Below are 27,844 nucleotides of genomic sequence, written 5' to 3'. Positions count from 1 at the left end.
GCTGAAACTTTAAAATAAAAAAAAAAAGAAAAAGAAAAAAAGAAAAGGAGCTGATTGTAGAGAATTGAATCTCTCTTTCTCTTTGTGCCCGGTTTCAAAAATCAGTAGCAGAGTTCCGTGGCGTGTGTTTGGTTACAGCGAGAACACGGATCTTCTCTCTCTGGGTTTCTGGAAGAAGGAAAAGGCAAAAGGGGATGATGAAGACGCTGAGCGCCGACGAGTCAAAGACGCTCTACGCTCTGCTGAAATCGGAGCAAATGCCGTTGGACGAGATCGCTTCGGACTTCATCTCCAAGTTCCCTCTCGCTCGCCAATTCGTTGCTTGCTCCTCCCTCGTCCTCCTTCTACAGGCAATGTGTTCCCAATTCCTCTCTCTCGCTCTCTATATATCTTTTAATGGTTTTTAGGGTTAGGGTTCATGACTTTTCAATGCCGTTTTCGCACTCTGCTTGTAATTTTTGCTGCTAGACTATCAAAAACTTTTAATTTTTGCTATTAATTCTTTGATTTTGGGTACTCTTGCTAGCAAATAATATTTACTAGAGTTTCAATATTTTTCAAGAAAATAGTCTTGCGATGGACTAGGGAACTGAGCACCATTCTAGCAGATAGCCCTATGATTTTTAGGAGCTGGGATTTTAGATTTAGCTGATGGGATTCTTAAAATTTTAACTACGGTACTGAACTCATACAACATTCCAAAAGCGGCCTCCAATTTCGCCTTAGGGTCAGTCAATCTGCCTGCCTCCCAACCCATCCAAAGTGTTCAACCCAAGCTTGAGATAGTTTGGCTTCTGTTTCTTATTGACTTCTTCACAATGTTCATGGATCAAATATTCATAAGAGTATGCATTTTGGACTAAAGAATCAATGAATCGAGAAAATTAGTAGTTTACTCTACTATTACTATCTTAGAAGTATGGGGAATGGTTCCTTTGGGGACACCTGATAAAACTGGAATGTTATAGAGAAGATTAGTGTGGCCCCTGCTCAAGGATGACACTTTAGTTCAGGAATGGTCTGAATTTTTACCAATAAAAAGAAGAAGCATGGGGAATGACTAGGTTTGGAGATTGTTCTCTTGGTTGTTCGTGATATGATGTTGTAGAATCTCTCTCTTAAGTTCCAAATATAAGTTCAGTAGTGTTGGATATTTCTTTAATGGGTACTAGTGTTAGATATTTTAACATAATGAGTACAGTTTTGAGCAAAATATGCACATATGACTGAAAGTTTACATTAATTGGCGTAGGCTTGTTATACCAAATCCAAAAGTTTCACCTCAAACTAATTATTGGTTAGGCTTAATCAGCCAATGCGTGTCCCAACTTAGAACAGATTTGCATACAACTACTATGATACTTAGCTAACTGATTTGTTGATAGTTTGTTTATTCTGTTCACAGTTGGAAAACTGTGACTTTGGCAACCCTTGAATTGTGGTTTTTGGGTGTGATAGTGGGATACCTTTCTCTGAGGCAGCCTAAATCCCATCCTAAGCCTCTCTCTCTCTCTCTCTCTCTCTCTCTCTCTCTCTCTCTCTCTCTCTCTCTCTCTCTCTCTCTCTCTCTCTCTCTCTCTCTCTCTCTCTCTCACACACACACACACACACACACACACACAAATACATCTGTGGCATACGCTTTAAATAAAATATCTACTTCAACTTATATATTTAATTCTGGTCACTAGTTTACTACTTACGGTTTTCAGACTGTTAAAAAAGAAAAAGAAAAAAAGAAAAAAACTTAAAACATGTTTGTGACCATATTTTATGCATCTTCTTCTTCTTCTTCTTCTTTTTCTTCTTCTTCTTTTTTTTTTAATATACTGTAACAACTAACAAGTTGTTCCACAAATCAATACCATTTGAAAATTTTAATTATTTTAAGTTTCCAATATTTTCAACAAAGAGTCCTATTAGATGAGGAAAAAGCAAGAAAAATTGAGATTACCATTGAATTGGAAAGTACTAGTTTTTTTTTTTTGGAAGAAGTGAGTTGGAGATAGAAGTTGAGGGCCCTTTGGCTGAAGAGGGAGACAAGAATACGAAAATTTTCCTCCGCATTGCAAATTCGAATAGAAGGAACAACACTGTGGATTCCTAGTGGTTAAAGGCTCCTTTGAACATCTATTGCAGTTTTGACACGTATTTATTCTGCACGGTTGAATTGGCGGCCTAAACTAGATAGTCTCACTTTAACACTGTTGATGCGGAGGAGGCTTCTTGGTTGGAAAGAGCATTTGAAGAGAGTGAGGTCTTTGAGGTGGTGAAAGCTCTAAACGGCGATAAGGCCCCAAGCCTTGATGGCTTTTTATTTGGCTTTCTTCTAGCATTGTTGGGGGGTTTGAATGTATTTCATGAGTTCTATGCTCGGGGTAAGTTTGAAAGGAGCCTCAATGCCTCGTTTATTGCCCTTATTCCTAAGAAAGCCAGGGTGGTGGGTATCAAAGATTTTCGCCCTATCAGCCTTGTGAGCAATGTTTACAAAGTTATCTCTAAAGTCCTAGCTAGTAGGTTGAAAGTGGTGTTGGAGGTCATTTTCAAGTCTCAGAATGTTTTTATCAAGGGGAGACAAGTTTTAGACCCAATCCTCATTGCTAATGAATGTCTTGATAGCATAATAAGATCTGGGGTCCCATGTGTGCTTTGCAAATTGGATCTAGAAAAGGCTTACGATCATGTTAATTGGGACTTTCTATTGTACCTATTGAGGAGATGTGGTTTATGGGAGAGATGACGAGATTGGATAGCTCAATGCATATTTACAGTGCACTTCTATGTATTGGTTAATGATACTCCATATGGCTTTGTTAATAGTTCTCTCGGCTTGAGACAAGGGGACATTTTATTCCCGTTGTTCGTTGTTGTTAGGGAGGGATTGAGTAGAATGTTGTCTGCCACTGTCGATAGGGGGCTCTTGTCTGGTTTTTTGGTGGGGTCAAGGAGAACGATATGTGTCTCATCTCCTTTTTGCGGACGATACTTTGATTCTTTGTGAGGCTAATCCCAAGCATCTTTGTAATTTGCGTGTCTTTTCTTATGTTTTGAAGCTGTTTCATGGTTGAAAATAAACCTGGCTAAATCAGAGTTAGTTCCTGTTGGTGCCGTGGATGATGTTAGGCCTTCCTTTGGGGGCTCCGTTTAAGGCAAAATCTATTTAAAATGATATTAATGAAAAGATGTAACTTCTTTTGAGAGGTTGGAAGAGGCTTTATCTGTCAAAGGGTAGTAGGATTGCACTAATCAAAAGCACTCTTTCCAATTTGACTACTTATTTTTGCCCCTGTTCCTCATCCCAGTTGGAGTTGCTAACTGAATCGAGAAAATTTAGAAGGATTTATTGTGGGGAGGAGTCGGTGACGAGTTTAAATTCCATCTATTCAGTTGCCCAAGATTTGTACTTTGTTGTCTTTAGGGGGTTTTGGGGGTTAGGAATTTGATCTTGTTTAACCGAGCCTTGTTGGGGAAGTGGCTTTGGCGTTACGCTACAGAGAGGGAGGCATTGTGGAAAGCGGTGGTGGAAGCTAAATACGAGAGCTTATGGGGTTGGGATGTGCTTTAATGCGGTGCATGGGTCCTACAGGGCGGGGGTATGGGAAAACATTAGTGGGGGGTGGGGATTTCTCCAGATTTGTGAGATTTGAGGTGGGAGATGAGCCTAGATCCAATTTTGACACAATGTGTGGGCTGGAGATATGACCTTGAAGGAAGCCTTCCCAGTGTTGTTTAGCATGGCTCACTTTAAGGAGGCCTCGATTGCAGACCATATGCAAGTTTCAAAAATGACACCTATCAGTGGAACGTTACCTTTTCATCAGAGCCTTCATGATTAGATGGAGTTGGTTACCTCATTCTTTGACCTCTTGTACTCTATTGGGCTGTGAAGAGGAGGTGAGGATAGTATTTGTTGGAAAGGTGAATATTCGAGGTTAGGTATTTTTATCGTGCGCTTAATTCTCCCTGCTAGCTATTCTTTCCCTTGAAAGAGCACTTGGAGAAGCATGGCGCCTTGGTGGCTTTCTTTGTTTGGACAGTAGCATTAGGGAGAATTTTGACCCTAGATAATCTAAGAAAAAGGCAAGTCATAGTAATGGATTGATGTTGCATGTGTAAGAAGAGCAGAGAATCCATTAATCATCTGTTGCTCCATTACGAAGTAGCTAGAGGCTTGTGGGCTTTGGTTTTTTTTCTTTTTGGGATGGAGTGGGTAATGCCCCAATGGGTGGTAGAGTTATTAGCAAGTTGGAGAGGACACTTTGGTAGTCGCAACAATTTAGAAGCCTGGAGGATGGCCCCCCTTTGTATGATGTGGTGCATCTCGAGAGAACGTAACTCCCGAAACTTTGGAGATTGCATGAGAACAATGGCAGAAATAAAAGATATTATGTTCCAAATCGTTAATGGGTGGATGACTACTACAAGTAGTTCTTGCTTTTCTAATTTTTTGGATTCGGGTTCTTTGTCCTCCTTCTAAGCGGGTGTCTCTCTTACATACTCCCTATGTACCTGCGTTGCGCCCCTTTGTGCTTTCTAATAAGATTGAGTTACTTATAAATAAAATATTCTTCTCAATGGGTTTAAAAACAGAGAAAAAGATCATTCATTGCCCTATCCCTATTGCATTCAGCTATATGGATCAACTTATGCTCTTTATTTTTGGGACTCATACTGGTAGTACTTTGGCTAAGTGTTTTGCCCTTGCAGCCTATGCAAGGTTACATGTCTTTCTTTTCGGGCTTTGGACTGACCATGTTCAACGTGTGGCAGATAGTTTCGATTAAATGTGTTTTATTACAAATCAATAGGTTCACATTTTTCAGTTGATCTTAGGATGTAGACTTTAAATATTTTGTAGCTCTTTTCTCTTAAATCATTACAAGAGCATTGAGATGAGATTGCATGTAACATATTGGTCATGCATTTTGCTTCTTTACTAAAGATACAATTTTTTCTTTTATTGTTTTTGTTGCTTTGCATTTCTCCTAACCTTAAGGAGTAAATTGATAAAATTTATCCTTATGTAGCGATCTGATAAAAAGTGATACGTCAGGGACCTCTAAAGCATTTTTCCCTTTAGTTTTTTAAAAGTAGGGCTCTCTTATTTGGAAGCAGGTTCCTTTATGTGTTTTGTGGGGCTTGTGGCGTGAGAGAAATTCTAGGCTTTTTGAGAATGTGGAGGTTTCGGTTGGGGCTATTTGTAGAAAGGTGCTTAATTTGTTATATCTTTGAGTGTCGGCGCATAGCCCGGGTAGTTTGTTGTTCGCTGACTTTTTATTTTCTTGTTCTTTCCTTTCCTCTGTTTAGGGGCACTTTTGTATACTTCTTGTGTACTACGGTTGCGTCCCTTTGCGTTTTTTAATGAATTCTTACTTATCAAAAAAAAAAGTAGGGCTCTACATTTATTTGGGTCTCAAAATAAGTAGGTGTATTCTATAGAAAACATTTTCTCAAATGAGGACCCCAGCAGAAAACACTTCTAAAAACAGTGTTCACCTCTATATCACGTTGGAACACTTTTTTCAAACCAACCCAAAACACATTAACAAACATACCCGTATTTTTCCCTTATTGTTTCTTCATATCAATTGCTGAGTACTGGATGTTTTATTATTGCAGGACAAAAAGATGCTTTATTCAACTCAGCGATTGGTTGCATTCACGATTCTTCATCAGACTTATGCCTCCCAGAAATCTTCTGCAAACCCTTTTATAACTTTTATTGTGAATGTAAGATAAGTATTGTGTTAGTCTGAAATCCAAAATTGGTAATATTTTAGTGAAGCATCCAAAAAAGAGTCTAATCTGAAATTAGTTATTAGTTTCTCTAACTGATGCATTTCTGGGTGACCATTATTATACTGGGTGTTAAAAATTTTAAGTATCCTAGTCAATTTTGTTACGGTAAATTATTTACTGAAACAAGCTTACTCAAGGTTATCCATTATTGCTTTCTTGATGAAAAGTACATTTGAAACTCAGATTTGTAAGATATACTTTTTGGGCCCTTATTTTCTCACAACAATTTCTTCAAACCATTTCTCTCTATTATATTATTTGGCTACAGTGATAAAATATAGTTTAATATAAATTTGGCCATATACCTTTACCTTGCACTTCGTTTAAGCATAAATAAACTTGATGTAGGATTGTTTTAGCAACGGATTCCTAGAAATTCAATCAGGCAAACAACTAATTTTTGGGGAAGAAATGCCACCCAGCTTTGAGCTTGTTTGCATGAAAGTATGAAGATTTTCAATAATCTTGTGGTATTAAATCATTTTCTTCACAGTTTGTTTTTTAATAATAGTTTTCAACATATCCTTATGGTTGTGTCATTAAATCAGACTGGTAATTAAGCTGATGTCATTGGAGTGTTGAACCTAGAAGGGAGTTAAATCTTTCTTATGAGCTTGTAGTTTTTAGCTCTCTACTTCTAATAAATTTGCTAGATATCCTTTGCCGTTACCTGTTCTTGATTTTCAGTATGGTCTGGCTACAACGTGAGCTTCTTTATTTAGATTATAAAATAATTGTTTCATCAGTTTTTTTGTGTGTTCTACTGTTGGCATACAGGCTGCATCTGATGATGAAGCTGAAAAGTTTGAGAGGGCGTTTATTCTCCAGCTGCTAGGTTCTGATGGCTCTAGTAGTGGCAAAGAGGTTCTACTTTCTCAGTTTAGCCCTTTGATTGGTATAGTTGAATGGTCTTGTCAATCAGTTGTTCTGTGAAAGACTTGCTAATCAGGATATGTGGTTTATGAAGTTTAACAAACTTTTGGACATTTTGACATGTGAGCAAATTATGCAAATGAATGTTTACTCATTGCTATGTATGTCGCCCTTACCTATTGGATGTTTGGGCTTTTCTTAGGGGGGTAATTTAGCTCCTACTTATGAATTCTGGATTTCCCCAGCTATGTTGCATGAACATTGGTATGTTTTCACATGTCCATATTCGGAAATAGATCTGGTTGAGTCTTGGGAGTGCTGAAGAATGCTTAAAATATGTGCCTGTTTAGCTTAGCATGTTCATCAGGGTACTGAAACTCTTGACATGTCTGTGTTATGAAGAGGTAAGAAAATTAGCATATTGAAACAGCTGCCTTTGGTTATAATTATCTTTATCGGTCTGATGCACTTGTTAGGTATGTGTCCCATTTTTACACGACATGGGACATCATACATTTTAAAATCTTGGTTCTCGGATATGTTCTGTTAAACTTGCATGTTTTAGATATTTTAACCCCAAAAAACTGAGTTGGATGCATCTAGGTTTTTATTAGTATATGGTGTTTATTTTTGTAGTAAATTATGCTATAAAGAGTTGTGCTCATATTTGATTCAGGCCACTTTGCACATGTTCTGGTAATTGGTTTTTACTGCATTTAGACCTTTTGAAGTGTAAGATGATCCAGTCCATGATTACGATTTTCTGAAGTGGGTCTCTTTATTACAGTTTCTTAAACAGTCTGCTACAGATTACACCAGAGGTTTTGATCCTTCAGCGCATGTAAGTTAGATATGTAAAATAATAGTATTAGGTGGATGTATGTAGTTGAGCTTTTAATGAATAAAATAATATCAAGGCTATGCAAGGGATCCTCATTACTGAGGCAGGGATCTTGACAATATTAGCGGAATTTCATTTTAATTTTATATCTTTTCTTGATATCCTTCTGTTTTGTCTGCTGTCAGGATTATCTGAAACGTGAACAGTTACAGCAGCAGTATTGTGATAAAATCCATTCAGAGCCATATAATTGCTTATTTAAGGATGGTTCAGTGAAAAGTGTGGTGCCAGACCCTGATGTACCCCATGGTTGTGATGCAAACTCACCGGAGTATGAACCTTAGCAATGGAGAGGCTTTTACATTTTACATTTTCCTTTTTCCTTTTTGTTTTAACTTTGAAGCTTTTATCGCACAGGTGTTAGCCTAGGCAATTAAAATTTACGTTCCTGTGTATTCAACAATTTCATATTGTGCATTTGACATTACGGGTCATATTTTAGGTTTGACCTGCAACTTGGAGCCAAACCTAAACTTGGATCTGGAGATAGAGAAGATACAGTGATTGGGTTATTGCGGAATTTGTCTCTTGAAGGATTAGGTCCTCAGTGGATCAGGCCTCTTCCACCAAGGCTTCCAGTACAGGAGGGGGAAGTAAGAATTTAAGAGTTTATTTTTTGATTAATTTTTTTAGCTTATTGGTGTACTTGATTTATGCTTGTAAAGCCCTTTTCAGCTAGTGTGGCTCAACCCTGATGACAATCACGAACTTTTATGGGATTATGGTATGTGTGTTGATACTAGCAGAGGGGCAGCAGTAAGGGACTTAATTGCCAAAGCTCTGAAGGGGCCACTTGTGCCTCCCCAACAGGAGGTACTTATTTACAGATATATTTATTATGATATTATAATCACTCCAAAATTGCATTCATCACCCTAATGCTTCTTTACAAACAAGTCATATTAAATGTATCTGTGCCATGGAAGTTTCAATTGACTAATTCTAAAAATTTGGAAAGTTTTTACTTATCAAAAAAAAAATTGGAAAGTTTTCCTATATTGTTTGTGGTATCCAGATGGGGGATTAATTGATGGTATAGAGTTTCATATGTATTAAGTATTTTTGCTTATATGCACAGATGAATTAGAATGTTGTCTTGTGCAACTTGCATGAGTTTGGATACATCTTATCCTTGCCATGCCTGTTATTACTAAGGGGACGATAAAAGCAGGGTGAGTGTTTGTCCCTTTGAAATTTTAGTAAGTTTTTTTTTTTTGATAAGTGTAATATCATTAAAAGCGGAAAGCGCAAAGCACAACCCAATAAACAAGGAGTATACAAGAGAAATGCCTAAGAAAGAGAAGAAAAAAGTACAAGAAAATAATTAAAACTAATCACTAAGGGAGCTAAGAACGCAGCTGTCCAAGAAAATAGAGAATAAAAGAAGAAGGTTTTGAGCTCCTCTATCGTCCTTTCTTGGTCCTCGAAGTTCCTATCATTTCGTTCTCTCTACAGGCACTACAAAAGGCAAGAAAGAACCATATTTCACACAACAACACTTCGAGAGCTTCCGCCCGTCCGCCAGCAAGCGAATAAATCAATCACTCGAAGGGGCATAACCCAAGACAACTCAAAGCGGCTGAAAATAGCATGCCATAAGGTGCAGGCAACCTTACACTGGAGAAGAAGATGGTCTGCAAACTCCCTATTCCTCTTGCACATGCAACATCTATCAACTACGATGACATGCCTTTTCCTAAGATTGTCCATGGAAAGAATCTTCCCTAGAGCCGCCGACCAAGCGAAAAGAGTCACTTTCAAATGATGGAATAGTTACTATAAGAATGAGACAGAAGTGAAATAATTTTGTCAGTAACTATAAAATGGCTCCTTATAGGAGTGAGTATGCAAGAACTTTGTCGAAGATCCTTTGATCCTAACATTTTGCTTGAAGTTACCAATTTCAAGCTATAAATTAGATTCTGTTGGCTTGTAAGACTTTACATCACTTTTCAAAATGCAACACTCTGGGCTTCATGTTCTTTTCATTATGTTACGTCAATTATTTTTGAAGAAAAATATATTTATGCATATCTCCTTTCATTGTGCAGCAAGTATTGGTGGAGTTGGCAAATGACCCAAAGCTTGTGTATCATTGTGGACTGACACCTAGAAAGTTACCAGTATGTGTTTATGCAATCAAACAGTTTATTCAGATTCTTATTATGAGTGGTTCTGCCTTTTGCTATTTGATTCCTCTTTTGTTTTTAACCAGGAACTGGTGGAAAATAATCCTCTAATTGCAGTTGAAGTTCTCACCAAATTGATAAATTCCCCTGAAATTTCAGAGTATGTCTTGGTGTATTGATTTACTCTGTTTTATTTTGCTGTGCTGTTACACTTACTGACATTACAAGATTTGTTTTATTTCTTGATTTTAATCTGTGTATCCAGATATTTTACAGTGCTTGTCAATATGGAAATGAGTCTACACTCGATGGAAGTTGTTAACCGGCTTACAACAGCAGTTGAACTTCCCTCTGAGTTCATACGCATGTACATAACTAACTGTATATCATCCTGTGAGAACATCAAGGTATTTCACTTTACCTCATGCTGGTATTTCTTCAAATTATAAGAGCATGGAAGGGCGGCTGGTTGAGTGTGAAACATTTAGTCATGCTTCTAATGGCTGCTTGACTAGAGTAGTATTAGGGTAGGGGTTTTTTTCTTTTTCAGAGGCTTCAAAATATAATTGTTACGAGGAGTATATTAGTCTAATAGTGGGAGGGGTTGTCTAAGTTGCTCAATTAGATATGCAAATAGGAAAGGATTTATTGTTCTCCCTGAACAATGCAGCAACTATTTCCCAAATTCTCATGGTTGTCCTGCTTTTATTGAATGGCTATATGCTGGATATATGCTTATTATTCTACTCCATGATGTGGAGTGTCACATGGAATGCCATGTATGCATTGAAACTATATATTTTGAGACCTACTAAAGAGAGTATATTTGTGGTCTCACCAGCATTCGAATGCCCCAAATGCATGGTGGGTATGAGTGATACACGTGGCAATGCCATACAAGCAACTTTATTCACTTTATATGAGTAGCCATGTCATGCGGTAAAGGTTTTGTAGGAAAATGGAATGAGAATAGTATTTTCCAATTTTAAATTCTGTTTTTTTTAAACTTGTATCTTGGTAGTTGGGAAGGGGATAGGAATTTAACCTTTTAGGTTTGTATTAATTAGGGATAATTGCACCGGAGGTCCCTGTGGTATACCATAATTATTTTTCACTCCCTATGGTTTAAAAAGTTCACTGGAGGTCCTCGTGATATGCAATAATTACAAATCGATCCCTGGCGTCAAATTCTGTTAAAATTTTTAACAGATTCCGTCAAATGCCACGTCAGCGCCACGTGTCGCCAATAAGATGGCGACACGTGTCTATCGTAATAAAAAATATAAATTTATTAAAAAATAAATAAAAATACTTATTTTTTTATAAAAAAAATTCAAAAAAAAAAAACAAAAAAAAAAAAAAAGCTGAAGGGGTGGCCCAGCCACCCCTTTGGGGGTGGCCTGGCCGCCCCCAGCCACTGGGGGTGGCCGCGCGCCACCCCCAGTGGCTGCAGGGGGTGGCGCGCGGCCACCCCCAGTGGCCGGGGGTGGCGCGCGGCCACCCCCAAGGCCCAGGGGGTGGCCTTCGGGCCACCCCTAGATCTACTAAGGGTGGCCCGATGGCCACCCCCGGCCACTGGGGGTGGCCGCGCACCACCCCCAGAGGCCACCTAGGGTGGTGCGCGGCCACCCCCAGTGGCCGGGGGTGGCCATCGGGCCACCCTTAGAAGATCTAGGGGTGGCCCGAAGGCCACCCCCAATGGCCTGGGGGTGGCCGCGCGCCACCGCCGGCGGCCTCTGGGGGTGGCGCGCGGCCACCCCCATGGGCTGTTGGTGGCCTGGCCACCCCTTTTGGGGGTGGCCAGGCCACCCCTTTCCCATTTTTGTTTTTTTGTTTTTTTTTTTTGTTTTTTTTTTTTTTTTTTTTTTAAAAAAATAAGTATTTTTTATTTATTTTTTAATAAATTTATATTATTTTATTAAAATTAGACATGTCAGCGCCACGTGTCACCAATAAGATGACGACACGTGGCGCTGACGTGGCATTTGACGGAATCTGTTAAAAATTTTAACAGAATTTGACGCCAGGGATCGATTTGTAATTATTGCATATCACGAGGACCTCCAGTGAACTTTTTAAACCATAGGGAGTGAAAAATAATTATGGTATACCACAGGGACCTCCGGTGCAATTATCCCTATTAATTAATAGATTTTGACATGTGTACAATTTAAAATTTTTAAACATTCTCTTTCCCCCAGGATAAATACATGCAGAACAGGCTTGTGAGACTTGTATGTGTTTTCCTACAAAGCCTTATCCGAAATAATATCATCAATGGTGAGTGTTCCCTTCTAGTTTCAGATTGAATTACTATTTATCTTGAGTTGATTTGATGTCTTGCATGATTCACCATGCAAACTTGACGCACTTTCAGAGCTATAGTAATCATTGCCTGATTCCACATTAAAAAATAATATTTAAAATGGTGAATGAAATGCAGAGATGAAAAGAAACAAGTTAGGAACATAGCAGATTCCAAAATTTTTATATGATGAAGTTCAAGTCTCAAAGATGTCAATGTCTTGGTAATATTGCTGTTTTCTTCTTTGGGTTGAAAGCAAGTTTGGATTGAAAAGAAACATAGATGAATTCAAGGAGATTAAAAGCATGTTGACAGTTCACTAGTTACTGATTTGGGATGTTACTTTGGATAATGACATTACGTATAGGCCTGTATGATCGGAACATGTTTGAAACATGATATGAGGCTATCTTTTGAAGTAGTCTAATATTCTAAGAATTTGGAGAAAAAGATTGGAATGCCATTCATTTTTTGAATTATTGAAATTTCATTAGAGAATCTTAAGTGAGTAATTATGTAATAATTAGTGGTCAAGAAAAATATAATGGAGCCCTGTAAGTGAAGAGATGTTCCAGTGGTCCTCTTTCCGAGAAACTTTTTGGAAAAAAAGTAATGCTAGAATTTCACCAGTTAGGGTTTACTTGGCTGTAAAATGTTCTTAGTTTTCTTTTCTTCAGCTGTGAGTTCTCAGTGATCAAATAACGGATATTTGAGAAAATAATTTTACCAGAAACTCTTGCATAGAATAAATTATTGTATTTCTTTTTGCTGTTTTTAGTGGAACTATTTCTGTATGAATATACCATTGTTAACTAGAGTGAACTATGTGGAGTTTTGCGTGTTTTGCTGTGGTGGAAGCCTTTTTATGTAAACAAGCTTATATCATTGAATAACTAGATTGTGTAGAAGAAACATGGTTACATTTGCCGATTTCTCAGTGGTTTGTCATCCTTGCAGTCAAAGATCTTTTCATTGAAGTTCAAGCTTTCTGCATTGAATTCTCGCGTATTAGGGAAGCAGCTACATTATTTAGGCTTCTGAAGACTTTGGAATGAATTGATCCCTTTTTTTTTTTTTTTTTTTTCTTTTTTCTTTCTAGTTTTCTTGGGTTAAATAACTAGCTTTCTTTTTCTCTTCTTATTCCCTACATGTAGATAATAACATAAACATTTAGAGTGCAGATAGTGTCCTCTCTCTCTCTCTCTCTCTCTCTCTCTCCTGATTGTTGTAGTGGTTTATGTTTAAAAAATAATATGACAAGAGTGTACTGGCATGCATGTTGGTGAAATTTCCCCCATATACCTTGGTTACATTGTTGTTAGGATTGGGGCATGTATCCTTAGTTATGCCCTTACAGATTCTTTGCTTTCTACCTCCACTAATGTGCTTTGAGCTTGTTTTCTTCCACTTTAACTCTTTTGAGATTGTTTAATTCCCACGTTTGAAGGACTTGGTCTAATCTGAAGTCTGAACTAATCCAAAAAACAAATGAACCCAAATTTGTGAAGTGGTGAAAAGGCACGGTGCTGATGAGAAGGTGCAGCATGGGAGATGGTCTCTGCAGTCCTTGCTATTACTCGTATAAAACATTTCAAGGTTGTCTGTAGAAATTTTAGAAGAGCTTTCCTGATTGGTTTGGATCAAGGATTTGAAAATTCCCTGGAAAACATCAATATAGGGAGTTGAATATACAATAATTTGCTCTACAAAGACACATTTCCCAGTCAATGCAACACTAATGGGGAATAGCTGAAAATATGCCCGATAAAAAGCCGATCCAATCCAACAAAATTTATTGACTCGAATTCAAGAAAAAAGCCCCCATGAATAGTGGTTTAAACAATGGATTAAATCCTCGAGATCTGCTTTAGGAGTGATATGCTAAAACAAGTAAGAAAGACTTGTGAGCCTCAATAGTCAAGAGAAAATGTACACTGAAACCGTCGGGACTCGAGCTGTTGAAAGGACCACCATGGGAGTGGCCTGAATAACTGCGAAGCACAAACCCACTTGAGACCCCTAGAAAGGAACCATAGCAGGGGAGACCTTTTAAATATAGATTGATCCCACAGTCACCTGTGTAACAGGGAAGGAGAATAAAACAAGAAAATAAAAAGGAAAGAGAAAACAGGGAACGTGCCATTATGCTGCAAAAAGAAGAAAAAGTTAAAAGAGTAATATTTCTCATAAAAAAAAAAAAAGAAATGAAAAGAAAATGTAGTGTGTTTTTGCTTATTTAAATGGATTTGAGTTGAGTGGCTAAATCAATTTCAAGCTTTATCTAGTGGGCTAATTTTAAATTTAGATGCATGCATTAGTCCTTAATAAGGGGATCAATAATGGGGTACAATTTGCTGTACGGCTGGGCATTGTACATGTATCCTGACTCCATTGTACTACAAATTGTCCCAGTGTTTCTCATCTTCTAACATATCTTTTCTCCTTTAGATATGCCATATTAAACTAAATCCAAATTATTAATTAATTTACTCATAATCTAAGAGTAATAAATTATTAATTTATTAATCCATTGTAGTACACTACACATTGTCCAGAGTGTTTTTAACATTACTCTTAGATTATTATTTTTCAATCATATTGAATCTTCTTTACAAACACGTGAAAGATTCAATTCATTGTCAACTGCTGTAACAACGGAAATCATAATTATCTATTATAAATTCTTCATATTCAATCGTATGAAATCTTAAAGTTATTGTTTTTACATGCATGCTTTTATATATATATATATATATATATATATATATAATAGTTAAAAACAAATACGACCATATATATAATAGTTAAAAACAAATACGACCATTCTATTTTTTGACAAAACAAATGCAATTATATTTGTGATCCTCTGGATCTGAATAACATCATTATTGATATACCAAGTATCCACCCGATCAGCCCTGAGCTGAGAATGCATGCTTGTGTTGAGTAGTTAAGCCTAAGCTACAAGTCCTGATGAGTTGAGCAAACCAACAAACCACCCATTCAAATAACGAGATATGTAGCACAGTGGAGAACTACCATGCCACCTAATTCCAACTACACCATTATTTGCATTGAGGATCAGGCAACGACCTTGCTTTGCTAGTGAGCATGTAGTAACATTCGACATCAAATAATGGCCGCAATCTGCAGCTAGTAGGCAAGGAATTTGGCGTCACTATCTTGCCAAGACATTGCTCCACCAACGGGCAACACCTGGCAAGGGGCATACCTCACTAGAGGACACGAATTTGAAGCCATGTTTGACTACAATTGTGCCCTATCAGAGGATGACACATGGCCGAGGCCATACAAGGGAAAAAAAGAATCCGCATAAGAAAGGAAAGACAATCATCCCAATTAAGTACACATGTACATGCATCATACTTTATCATTCTTACTTTAACCTTTTTCTACTAATTATTATCACTTTGTAAATGAGAATCATCGATCTTTCTTATCTAACTATCAAAGATATCTTTGTCACTTTCAGAAAGTCTCTAATCTCATTTTTTATCTTTTACATGTATTCGCGGTTCGAGATTAGATCCTTTCAATTTTAATGAAAATGAAGAGAAATCAGTTTATGGTTGATTAGATTTTACAGTATTTAAAACGGCATTCATAATGGCATATTATTTAAAAACTTTAAATAATATAGCGAGCAGACAATATATATATAACATAGTTAAATGCTGTAAAATTTAATATAAATCGTAAAATAATATACCATCTTTCGATTCCATCAGCATATGGAGCTGATATATAGTCATAAACCGAGTTTTATTTGTTTTTATGTCTTGCATTGCTTAGATAAAAAAAAAAAAAAAAAAAAGCCTTAAAAATAATGCATAAACAAATAGATATAAATATGCATAGAGTCTAGAGAAATGTATAGAGCTTGAACGTGGCAAGCAAAGAGACAACATAAGCAAATGCTGCTTTTTGGGTGCATGCCATGTGGAAAGGCTAGGCACGACGGCATGTCGGAGATACTTCTGTCGTTGGTACGTAGCATACAAATAAAATCTTGTGAAAAATCTATCTTTCATTTCCTATGCCTCCTTTCCAAAGTCACCCCCCACAACAAAATATATTTATATACAAATTCCAAAAAAGATAGGGCCACATTGCCCTAACCAAATCCAAACAAATATTTGACCTACCATTTTTTTTTTTTTTTTTTTTAATACAATGCCTGTTATTCACAGCATTCTAGATCATTATTATTTCCATTTTTCATTTTCGTCTATTCAACAATTTTATTTCTCGAATGGATAGTAATTAGGATATATAGTAAATACGTGAAAATTAATATGAAGTTTACTTGTCTAAGAAAATTTTGAAATGTCCATCCATTTATTATATTTGTGCAAATAGAGTTTATAAGATATATTACTCTCATATTTATTGTCTAAATTATAAATTTTAAAAACGGCAAATTGCTGAGAGCCGTTTTCTTTTTGAGAATTGTTATAGGTCCATCTCTTTTATAAATTTACCACTAAATTTGTGCGATTATATATTTAGTCTTATGTATTCAATGATAGTTTTGCTCATTAATTACTCGCATGGAGATAAATAAATATGAAAAAAAGAAAAAAAAACCAAACATTTATCTTTTTTGTTAACTGGTACTTAAAGTAGTTCACTAGTACGTTGTGCATATATATCCTGCAATGACATCGATCTGCTTGAATCTAACCTGGCCTGATCACTTCCTACGTGCTTCTCTCCTAGTGGACCACGATATCCGGCCAAGACAGCTCGCAATCATGCATCAATCATGGTCATCCAATTATTTGCCCAGGAAAAAAAAAATGGCCATCCAATTATTTGGTGCCCAAACTATGTAATGTGTCCGTTCATTGTCCCCATCTTAAAGGAATCCAGGGCACAACATTGAATAACAGGGACCCAACTGCCCTTTGCTTGCTTTTGTCCCCAAAAATTAGACACCAACCATACATATTATAACGTTTGTGCTAGTATGTTTTTGACATTTGTAGCGGTCGCCAATGATACACGCAGCACCAATTATTATACTTCCCACCTCTGGATTGATCCACCTTAATTATTATATATATACATGCACCAACGTACTGTGACCTCCGCAGCTTTGAACCAAAGCCGAAAAAGATCATGAGGCCATCAGCAATGTTTCGAAGCCTTTCCTTGCGGATTCCGGCGAGGCTATTGGCTTCTCCCGCCGTCACCCCATTGCCCATCAGAACCCCGTTCGACCAACAACTCTCGGCGGAGCTCAATACCCTACACACTACTCCTAGTACTGAGTATGCCAAACACAGTAGTACTAGTGCTACTTGGCTTCTTCGTACGCTTGAAGCTTCCATTGCCACCCAAAAGAGAGCCCTACACTCGCTCGCCAACGTTACTTGTAGTACTCACATATCAGATTCTTCGGATCACAAAGCCATAGATGAGTACCTTGATCATGATAGTATTCAAATGCTTGACGCATGCAATCATTTATCTGAGAAAATAGAGATTATTCGAAAGTACGTAGAATCATTGAGAGTGGTCTCACACTTGCTTGGTCGGCAAATCGATCAGCCTAGTGCAGTCGTATTAGCACGTGCGCAAGACGTACTAGAATCATGCGAGGAGGCAACGGAAAGAAGAAGCAGGGAAATGGACATGAGAAAGTTATTATGCCGCCGCCAAAGGGTAGCTCATTCCGGTACAACGGTTTCAGAATTGGGTGAGATCCTTAGTGGGTCCAAGGCTGTTGCGTTAATGGCATGCAGATTTCTTGGACTTGCACTGTCGTTCAAATCTACGCGCGGCTGGCTACCTACGACTGCGCAGTCTCGGCGGCCGCCTATGACGACATCGTGGTTGAGTTCATTGCATGAACTGGAGAAGAAAGTAAAGGTGGAAAGCGAGAAGCACAAAAGATCGAGCTCCTCCATGACGCTGACGGAGTTGAGAGTGACGGCCATGGCGGCTAGGGAGTTGCGGGATGAGATAAAATCTGGAAAGCATAATAAGCTCGGTGTAGCCGTTGAGAAATTGCAGAGAAGCTGTTGGGAGTTGGAGGAAAGGATTGATGCTTTAGAGGAAAGAGTTAAGGTGTTGTATAAACATTTAATTCATGTTAGAATGGCTTTGTTGGGAATTCTATCCCAGGCCTAGAAAGCATTCTAATAAGGATCGATCGATCGGATCCTTCATTTTTGTTGACAATTATAATGCACTGATTTGATATGAGATGAACCGGATTAATTATCTCCATCATTTTCTTATCAACTGATATTTATAAACACATATATCTCTTACTTGTGTTTCAGAGTAACTGTATTTCCATTAATTAATAATCGGATGAAGCATAACAAAGAACAATGGGCCTAATTTATCATCAGAAAACACAACGAGGGAGGAGGGAGGGATGTCTATGACTTATAAACTTCGTAAGTCAGGAAAATCTTGACAATGTAGAACTCTTTGATATGTCCCTTCACGTATGACATTATGGCCGAACACATAGACTACAATAGGAAAAATTGCCCAACAACTCAAGGGTGCTGTGATATCATAACAAAGACTAATAGACCTAATTCATCTTTAAAAAGACGCTTTGAGAGAGAATAAATGCCCATAACTTATAAATTTCAAAAGTCAAGAAAATTCTAGCAACGTGGGAGTACTCTTTGATAAAGTAACCAGAAATAACGAGACTAATTAATGTGGGTTCATGGGATGGGTAGCGACTTGTCGTTATGATACATGGAAGATGTGTGAGTGTAAATTTTTGTTACAAAATAAGGTAAGCTAATTCTTGGAGAGGGAGAGGACAATTTCTGTTGTGAATGTGTGAGAGCAGGAAGCTTGGATACGGACATTGACAAGGCTTCAGGCTTGAGCTAGCTAACTGTGAGGTCCAATAAAAGGCCTAACAAACGACACAGTACCTCGTACTCCGCTTTCACCAAGCTAAAGTTTTGGGCTTGTGGCCCATTAAACAGAGATGTCTTAATTTTTCTGTTTTTGAACAAGACAGACATGTCTTAATTAGGTGGGTTATGTAGTTGGTTGGGTGCCCGCAGGTCCATAACCTGAAGGCTTTTGCAGAGATACGCTTTATAAACAGTATCTCAATTTCTCAATCACCAAAAAGGCAAAAAGGTACTAAAAACATGGACTTAATCGAACCCCATACTACATCTTGATGCAGGACAGCAGGAATCATGATAGATGTTAAGTTGCCATATGCTGAATTAATGGAGTTAAAAATATTTTATAATAGAGAAAAATGACAAGAATCAATATGATTAATTGTATTTAATTAGGATAATATTGTATCGCCATATATATATATATATTGTAAAATAAACATAACTTTTGTTACGAATATAATTAGAATTGCGCATATGACCTTAATCCAAAAAGATTGTTTTGGTGAACACGTCGGGGCCACCCATATCTGTTCGGTGAACGTCGCTTTCAGCCTCAAAAATATCTTATGTTTTTGTTTTTCCTTTGAATTAGCGTTTTTTTTTTGTCATTAATTTTAGGAAATATTTTCATTAATAATTTAGGAAGGTTTGGATTTTTCTAGGATTTTGGCAAAATAATTGTTTTGATTTTATATATTAATTAGACTTTTGCCGTTTTTGACAAAATTTGGTTTTTCCTTGGCCATTTAAGTCAATCTGGGTTGTGGGCTTAATTAGTTCAACATGCACTTTAATTTGACTTTGAAAATAAAATTTCTTTAAGATACATCCTTTATTTCTTTGGGTGGCTTTCTTACTTCTTAGATTTTTTCAACCCTAGCTATCCGACAATTTGGTATACATGCATGCATTATATGATAATGTATATAACGTCGATCGCTTTCCCTGGAAAGGGCTTCGAATGGGATATCATGCTTAATTAACGAACTGATTGGAATCTATCTATTATATATCGGGATTTGATTCCTACACAACATCACCACAACAACTGCACAACACCCCCTCACATGGAGTGGGGCCCAGCACAGTAAATATATCATTTTCCTTATATATCTAGGGCTGCTGATAAGGAAAATGATAGAAATACTCACAGTGCACAATAGCAAGACACAATGAAGTAGAGCCTGCACATAAGGCCCCACTCCATTGTGTCTTAGTGTTGTGCACCTGTTGTGCACTGTGAGTGCAATAATCACTCCCCCTGCTGATAATACTTGGAACAAATTCAACTCTCCTTAGCGTACGTAGAATATCGATCGATGATGACTATTAATTAATTTCTAAGGATTATATCACTAATATATATATATATATATTCAGGACGTCCTTGTCTTGGGAATGTGAAGCGGTGATCGATGGTACTGAAAATCAACGAGGCGAATATATAATCAATGTGATTTGATTATTGCATTACACCATCACAACAACCCCTCACATGAGGGTGGGCCCCAGTGTGTGGGATCCACCCTCATGTGAGGGGTTGTTGTACAGTTGTTGTATTGGTGTTGTAAATCTAGCATTTTCCATAATCAATTGGTCAAAAACAGAATTCTTTTTTCTTGCTCACGCATCTACGAGATATTTGACCACAACAGTTTTGCAACTCTTTCAAATCTGCTTCATATTCTCTTTCATAGGTCCCGGGCCATATATATATATATAAAATATAGGTTTCATGCATGCAAGAACAATATTTTGAAAAAAGAAAATAATATTTTGTATATATGGTTCATATCAGGGGTGTACAAACATAGTGATTATAATCGCATAACTGTATAATTGCTAACCGCCTAGGCGGATGCGGTTAGCGGTTATAGGGTTTGAAAAAAGAGGTTAATAACCGCTAATCGCATATATATATATATATAATTTTGGATTTGTAATTCTTGAGTTTTGGATTTGTTATGTTTTAGATTTGTATTTGGATTTGTTACTATTTTGGAGTTTGGATTTAAAACCTGTACTAAAACCGGCCCAAAAGTGGCCAAAATAGGTCCATAACCGGCCGGCTCAAAACCTAAATTGAGAAGCAGTTATACAATTACCGGTTATTTACTCAATAACCGCTAATCGACGGTTATAAAAATAACCGACTCTGCTTAGGCGGTTAGCAGTTGCGGTTGGTAAAATTCAATAACCGTCTAGGCAGTTAGCGGCTAATGGTTTTAGCTAATAACCGTCAGTTATAACCGTTTGTACAACCCTAATTGATATTGGATCTATATATATTGAAACTTGATCATAAGCGTTAAGATTTAGAGAAGATTTTCTTGCCATATTTATCTGTTTCAAATATCAGAATTTTCGTGAGATCTCCTTACGTAGCATTCTTGATTAGCACATCTCATTTACCCATTATAAATTTATAATATATAAATAAATCAATTATAACACAATTAATTATATATAATCACAATGTATCCCTCTTGGGTATTATAATGATGGTCGTATAGGCCTTTAAATTAAGTACTGGTACGCGCGTACGTACCACCTCTAACTCCTTGACTTTCAATTCTCTCTTAATTTCGATCTTTCTCTTCTCAAAATAAGCTTCTACTCCCTCTTATATTTTAAGAAAAGAAAATGCAGTAAAAGTTATATTTGGAAGGTAATTAATTTTCTTATTTTTATTTATCACACTGCTGAAAATAAAAATGCTTACATCGACCTTTGTCATTGTTATCCCATGCATCTGGGATTTTGTAGAAATTACAATAAAACAAACAATATAAAAACGAATCAAATGGTGGCCTGATTATTTGTACATGTCCACCTCAAATTTTAAACATTTTGCTAGCTAGAATATATAGCCGGCCATATATAAATTAAAGAATTTACTAGTCGGATCACTTTAATTTAATTATATCGTTTGGAATTTACGGCACCATGTGTCCATGGGGGGACCTAGCGTGGCGAAGCAGCCTCTCTTGGGACAGTATTTTCGCAAACCTGCAAGAACATAATTAAGTTTCCATTAAACTAATTAATTAATTACGTGATAAATTGATTTATATATATAGCAATAATAATTAGTTTGATAGTCGACGTATATATATACACGTACGTACCTTATGAGAGCCTCTTCGTTAGTCTCTTCGCTAGAAGGCTCGAAAACGCCCGTGTCCAAATTCACCCTAGAAACTGGTTTCTTGAGCAACCCTTGGCCAACTTTCACAAGAAGATCCAAATTCTTCTTTGTGGCTATATCCACAGAAGAGACATTCCCCCTTAACGTATCGTCCTGCAACCGGAGCCACAGAAGATCGAAGAAAAGATGAACAAAGTAATTAATTAAAGCTAGGGCTTTTGAATTTCATATACAGTATACTATATATATATATATATATATCCCTTCCATTTCCATGAATAATAATAATAAATATATAGATGTATATATACCTGAATCCGGAGGTAGCTTTTCTCCGTACGAAGGGCTTGGAAAACTGTAGAGAGGTGGAAGTGGACCATATCTGCACTTGCTTGCGTAAAAACGTCAAAAATAGGCGTGGAACCACCTTCGGTTAACCAACTCAAAACACCCCACTTAGCTGCCACACGCGCATCATATTTCTTTTCAGCTTTCGAAGACCCCGTTCCTAATGATATTACCAGAAACCTTCCAAACTCCTCCGGTTTTATGGGAAAGAAGTCTGGACTTCCTCTACTCACCTCCTTTGTTACTTCACCAATGGCAATTAAAGCCTACAAGTATTGCACAAAATTATTATTAACTTAATTATCTGCTAAAAAAATAAAAATAAAATTTGCAGTTTAATTAAATTTGCTTTTATATATATATATATATGTACGCGCGTACCGGATTATTTGCAGCAACGCCACCGTCTATGAGGTTAAAGTCTCTAACTTCTCCTGAGGGGTGTCTGGTTTGAAAGTAATGAGCTGGAAGATAAGTTGGTGCTGCTGAGGTTGCAATGCATACGTCCGAGAGTAGGGCATCTATACTTGGGTTTTTCTTGACCTGGTGCATGCATGCATGCATGAAAAGTAAATCAAGTTGATCAAAGTTAATTATTCAAATTCACTTTCTAACTCTTTCAAGAGATCGATTTAAGTTTATAAACCTCAAAGCTGGAGAAGACGGTTGGCTGGAGTTGCTTGATGTCAAATGTTGGAATGACAACATTAGTCAATGTCTGGTGCAATCTTGTGTTTCCAAGTTTTTCCTTGACAAGGCTATGGAGATACTTGCCGTTGTATTTTGGCCCGGAAAGGGCTTCTATTATCTTTGTAACATGGGGAAACAATGGACATCTGTACGTAATTTAAAACTATGAGATCATGTTTTTATCTGGTTGGTGATCATATATATAGGAATATAGGATAATTATTGCACAGTATGCATGTCATTGAGCTTGTGATCTCATGGAATTCAATATATATATATATATATATATATAGTAAATTTAACCTGTTCTGTGGGAAGATTTTAGGACCCTGTTTTAGGTAGAAGTCCTTGATATCCTTGGCTGCAAACAAGGGTCTGTTCTTTTCATTTGGGCTAGTCAGCATGGCAGTGACAAGACCACCTGTGCTTGTTCCTGCAATCACATCAAAATAATCTGCGATTCTTGCTTCTTCACCATCCAGCTTCTGCACCAATAGACAAACAATCGATCGAGAGAGTAAGTTCTCCAATTAATGTATATATATATTGTGAACCAACAGAATGACATGTGAATGAATGACACATAATATTGTTGGATTTCTTTATTGAAAGTGTGCAGCAAGCTGGTTATAGTTATATATTCTGATTACTATATATGGTGTGCATGCACATCAGTATGTGTTAAACAAGAACGAAAAAGTAGTGTAGTTTGGCATACGTGGAAGCATGTGGCTAAGTACCTGAAGTTCAGATTCTAAAAATGTAAGAATAGTTGCTGGGATAAGCCCTCTAATTCCACCGCCATCAATGCTGAGAACGGTGATTAGGTTCCCATAAGTTGGAGGCTGTAGGGCTACACTAATACTACTACTAGTTGCTTCCATGGAGAATTAAGGTGAAGGTATCAGAGAGAGAGAGAGAGAATTTGAGAGCCTTTGAATGATCTTGATATGAATTTAAGAAGAATTTGGGTATTTATAGATTCATTCTTCATGCTGACCATGCATGTTATTCCAACCAAGCATGTGCAGGGATCACGCCCTTTGAAGAAGTCAATATATATAAAACACGATTCAAAGTTGACCCAATTCTAATAATTTCTTGGATATTATTGTTCAAACTGGATTACCACGTACTGCAAAGTCCTACTTGTCTTCCTTGTAGATCATAAACAATTGTAAAATTCATATAAGTTGCAACGTTTGTACGTCTTGTTTATTTTAATTTATTCTTCAGGTTGGTTTTGCATGTTTACCTCTCTCAAAACAGCAGTTGCAGAGAGAAGATCTATCATCCCATGCAATTTCTAACAGTCTTCCTGCTGAATTGGCACAAAAATGGACACTATAGCTAGTTAAGAATGGTAGGTGCGACTTGCATGAAGAATTTTTGGTAAGAATGATTAGGCGTACGTAATTAACCAACAAAGGCCAACGTAGGGAAGGACTAGCTAGTTAGGCCTAATTGATGAAGCTAATGACTAATGAGTTTGCTGCCGCCTCAATTTAACTCTATCAAATGGCTAATATAAAAACATATATGTATAAAAAAATCAAAATTAGGCCTAGTTAACAAGTAAATCTGTTGATTTCGCAAAGGCGGCGCCTCAAGAAATCGACCATGCATGAATCGTGTCCAAGTGCGCGCTAAGTCTTCTCAAGAAATCAAGATCAGATCAACAAAGGTACCTTGGTACCTGAAATTTTATCTGCACGTAATTAACTTCCAAACGTGATAAACGTTTTAGTTATGCAACATCGACTAAATATTCAAAAACACAAAATTATGAGACACTAATCAGTTTCTTGGTTCCATAATCTGTTTTTCACATACCCTGGGGCTTTTTCAGGACCTCGATCCCTATCGCCTGCAAAATGAAAATGAATGTTTCTCAAAATGGTCATGCTAGCAAGAGTATGGTAACCATTAATTAAGCATTAAGTTATAACCATGAATCAGATAATATATATATATTTTTTTTGGGATGAATCAAAGAATTTTATAAAAGTTCAACCATCTACACGCGCCCAGTAATCACTAGCTAGCCCACAAACCTTAAACAAAGGACACTATCCAGAACGACCTATACAGTCATTACTACAGGAAAACAATAAACCTATACCAGCAACTTCTGTAAATTCTAACTAATTACAAGCTCTATACATTTATCTAGTTTATTAAAAGATCCATTAGCAAGGATTCGAGTACGAACTTCCCATGTAATCTGTTTAACAATAGCCTCACTACAAAAAACTTGTTTTTTAGACACTTGCAGTTAGCCAGGTGTATGAGGGTCATACACGTGGCTAACTGTTAGCTACGTGCAGTTAGCTACGTGGGTTCAGCGTGGTGAATCCGGTTGTTGCTAAATGTACATTTAGCAACGTGTACTTTTATATATGTGGTTATTTAGCCACTTGACTTTTAGCCACATGCCATCCTCAAGTGGCTAATTTTTTTATTTTTTAAATAAAAAAAAAATTATATATTTTTAGCCACCTATTCCTTACCCACGTCGCCAAAGTCAGTAATTTTTTTTAAAAAAAATACCAGAAAAGAACAGATATCGATCTGTTCTTTTCTTCTTCATTTTTTTTCTTCTAATATTGTATACGGTATACTAAGAAACGGCCGGCGTATCCGGCGAGATTTGGAGAAACGGCCGGTGTATCTGGCGAGATCCAGCGAGATCTGGAGAGATGGCCGGTGTATCCGGCGAGATCCGCGCTGGATCTTCGTCCAACTCGTCGTCGAGATCTGGCAAGAATACCCACGCCACCGATCGACGAAAATACCCACTCCAAAAATACCCATTTGGCTGAGTAGAAAACTCAAAAAGAAACCAACTACTCTATCGACTAACAAAAAGGACCAAAAAAAAGAAACAAAAGACCAAAAATCACCACCAAAAGGACCCATAAATCACCGGCCTCTTCTCCATCACCGACGACGAAAACGAGCTTCTTCGGGTGTTGGCGATCGATTCGTGCGTTCGGGTGAGGGTGAGTCGTCGTCTGCTGAGAGAAAAATACAAACAAAGTGAGAAATTTTTTAGATGAAAATTGGGGAGAGACGTGGGAGCAGGGAGCTGGAAAAAAGAAGAAAATGGGGAGAGACGAGAGAGTTGAAAAAAATAAGAAAAAAAGAGGAAAATGAGGAGAGACGAGAGATAGAGAGATTTCTAAAAAGAGAAAAAAAAAAATTAGAACAGCCAGATCTGTCGCCTTTTTTAGGTGACATATCCGTCTTTTAAAAAGAAATGAAAAAAAAAATTAAAAAATTGAAATCAAAACAAATTTAAAACAAACAGAAGCGTGAAACCCTTCCTCCCAAAACATGCAAATGGGGACGTGGTGATAAAGCACGTTGTTAAAATTTTAAATTTTAAAACTATTTTAAAAAAATTAAAAAAAATAAGAATATTTTAACCATGTGGTTTATTTGCCACATGACCAATTGGCGATGTGGCCAATAAACTACATGATTAAAATTTAAATTTTTTTTTTTAAAAAAAATTTAATAATTTTAAATAAACTAAAAAAATATGAATATTTTAGCCATGTATCTTATTTGACACGTGGCTAATTGGCGACGTGGCTATTATACACGTGGCCAGTTGGACACGTGTATTAATTACACGTGGCCAATTGGACACGTGTAATTAATACACGTTGCGACATGGCCACGTGGATTTATTGCACGCATCAATATTGCCACGTGTACTAAATACACGCGTCCAACTGGCTTTTTCATCTTTTCTGCTACATCTCGCCACATGGTCATTATGACACGTGGCTAATTGGCCACGTGACTAATGTCTTGTTTTTTTGTAGTGCCTCCTCAGTTCTCAAATTGTTGTTGTGCACCAAAGCATTTCTTTGTTGCCAAAGATGATAAATGCATGCACCTAAACAAAGTTTACCAAAACTAGCCTGTAAACCTTTCCCTCGGAGCGTAGCAATGCTCCAAGTCAGAACCTTCTCCCATTCAGACGGAATGTCAGTGAAGAGGCACGCGGACATCAATGTGCTCCATATCCTCAAACTAAACCCACATTGAAAAAGAAAAAAAAAAAAGAAAAAAAAAAAAAGATGCTCTTGACTTTCATGACAAGCATGACAAAACAAACAAAGCACATTGTCAGTATACCCCCAACTACTTATACGGTATTTAGTCACTATAGCCTCTCTAAAAACTAACTATAGAAAGAATGAATGCCGAGGGATGGCCAGAGGGTGCCAAACCAGCTTCCACCACGCAACAACCGGGAGTTTAACTCGCAACTGATCCTAAGTTGCCCCACAAGAATAAGCACCATTAGGAGAATGCCAAACAACCAAGTCCGCACCTCCAATAAGAATCTCAGGTAGCCTACATTGAATTTCCACAATGGAGTATGAATTAGATAATATTGTATAAAACCATTTAACATATTAAGAGTTGCAGAGCAGCAGGATTAGTACCTCATTGAAATTAGTAGTAAGATAAATTGAAGGTTGATTGGCACTACATGTTATGTCAATGGCGTCAACGTGTGATATTAGTAGTAAGATAAAAATGTGATTTTTTTTAATATTATTTTAATTTTAAGTTTGTAGCTTCTCGTACTCCGGTCAACCTGGACCCGCCACCCATTTCGTCTCTTTTACAATCATCTTCTTCTCCTGTTCACCGTCTGAGGTATGTGCGATTTGGAACTGGTGCATTGGATTTTATGTAGTTTTTTTTTTTTTT

At 37.2% G+C, this 27,844-nt stretch overlaps 2 protein-coding genes and 1 non-coding gene across 5 annotated transcripts; 2 read left to right on the top strand and 1 right to left on the bottom strand.

Moving 5' to 3' along the window:
• The first annotated feature begins 22 nt into the window (after nt 1-22).
• LOC133866398 (uncharacterized) lies at nt 23-13,607 on the top strand. Of its 3 annotated transcripts, none has more exons than XM_062302909.1 (12): nt 24-350; nt 5,620-5,730; nt 6,577-6,663; nt 7,460-7,513; nt 7,699-7,844; nt 8,016-8,166; nt 8,249-8,386; nt 9,625-9,696; nt 9,789-9,862; nt 9,968-10,109; nt 11,904-11,982; nt 13,516-13,607. In XM_062302909.1, the coding sequence occupies exons 1-12, from the start codon at nt 195-197 to the stop codon at nt 13,590-13,592; spliced, it is 1,287 nt and encodes a 428-aa protein (XP_062158893.1). In that variant the 5' UTR covers nt 24-194; the 3' UTR covers nt 13,593-13,607. The 3 variants fall into 3 exon arrangements, with proteins under 3 accessions (XP_062158894.1, XP_062158893.1, XP_062158892.1); XM_062302908.1 differs by lacking the exon at nt 13,516-13,607 and adding an exon at nt 12,965-13,385 and having other exon boundaries at nt 25-350; XM_062302910.1 differs by lacking the exons at nt 7,460-7,513; nt 13,516-13,607 and adding an exon at nt 12,965-13,385 and having other exon boundaries at nt 23-350.
• On the top strand, nt 930-1,031 carry LOC133867514 (U6 spliceosomal RNA). The gene has a single exon (XR_009900073.1). It is a non-coding gene; the product is annotated as a U6 spliceosomal RNA (small nuclear RNA).
• A 7,986-nt stretch (nt 13,608-21,593) lies between the features above and the next one.
• On the bottom strand, nt 21,594-24,065 carry LOC133866407 (patatin-like protein 2). The gene is made up of 7 exons (XM_062302920.1): nt 23,851-24,065; nt 23,414-23,595; nt 23,067-23,256; nt 22,802-22,963; nt 22,384-22,686; nt 22,053-22,225; nt 21,594-21,933 (listed from the first exon to the last, which is right to left on the bottom strand). Exons 1-7 carry the CDS (start codon nt 23,992-23,994, stop codon nt 21,861-21,863), a joined length of 1,227 nt encoding a protein of 408 aa, XP_062158904.1. The 5' UTR covers nt 23,995-24,065; the 3' UTR covers nt 21,594-21,860.
• Between the last annotated feature and the right edge of the window lie 3,779 nt (nt 24,066-27,844).

The sequence above is a fragment of the Alnus glutinosa genome, chromosome 4, assembly GCF_958979055.1.
Source record: "Alnus glutinosa chromosome 4, dhAlnGlut1.1, whole genome shotgun sequence".
Classification (NCBI taxonomy): Eukaryota; Viridiplantae; Streptophyta; class Magnoliopsida; order Fagales; family Betulaceae; genus Alnus; species Alnus glutinosa.
Note: the sequence above shows the minus strand (reverse complement) of the source record. Positions and strands in the feature narration are given on the sequence as shown.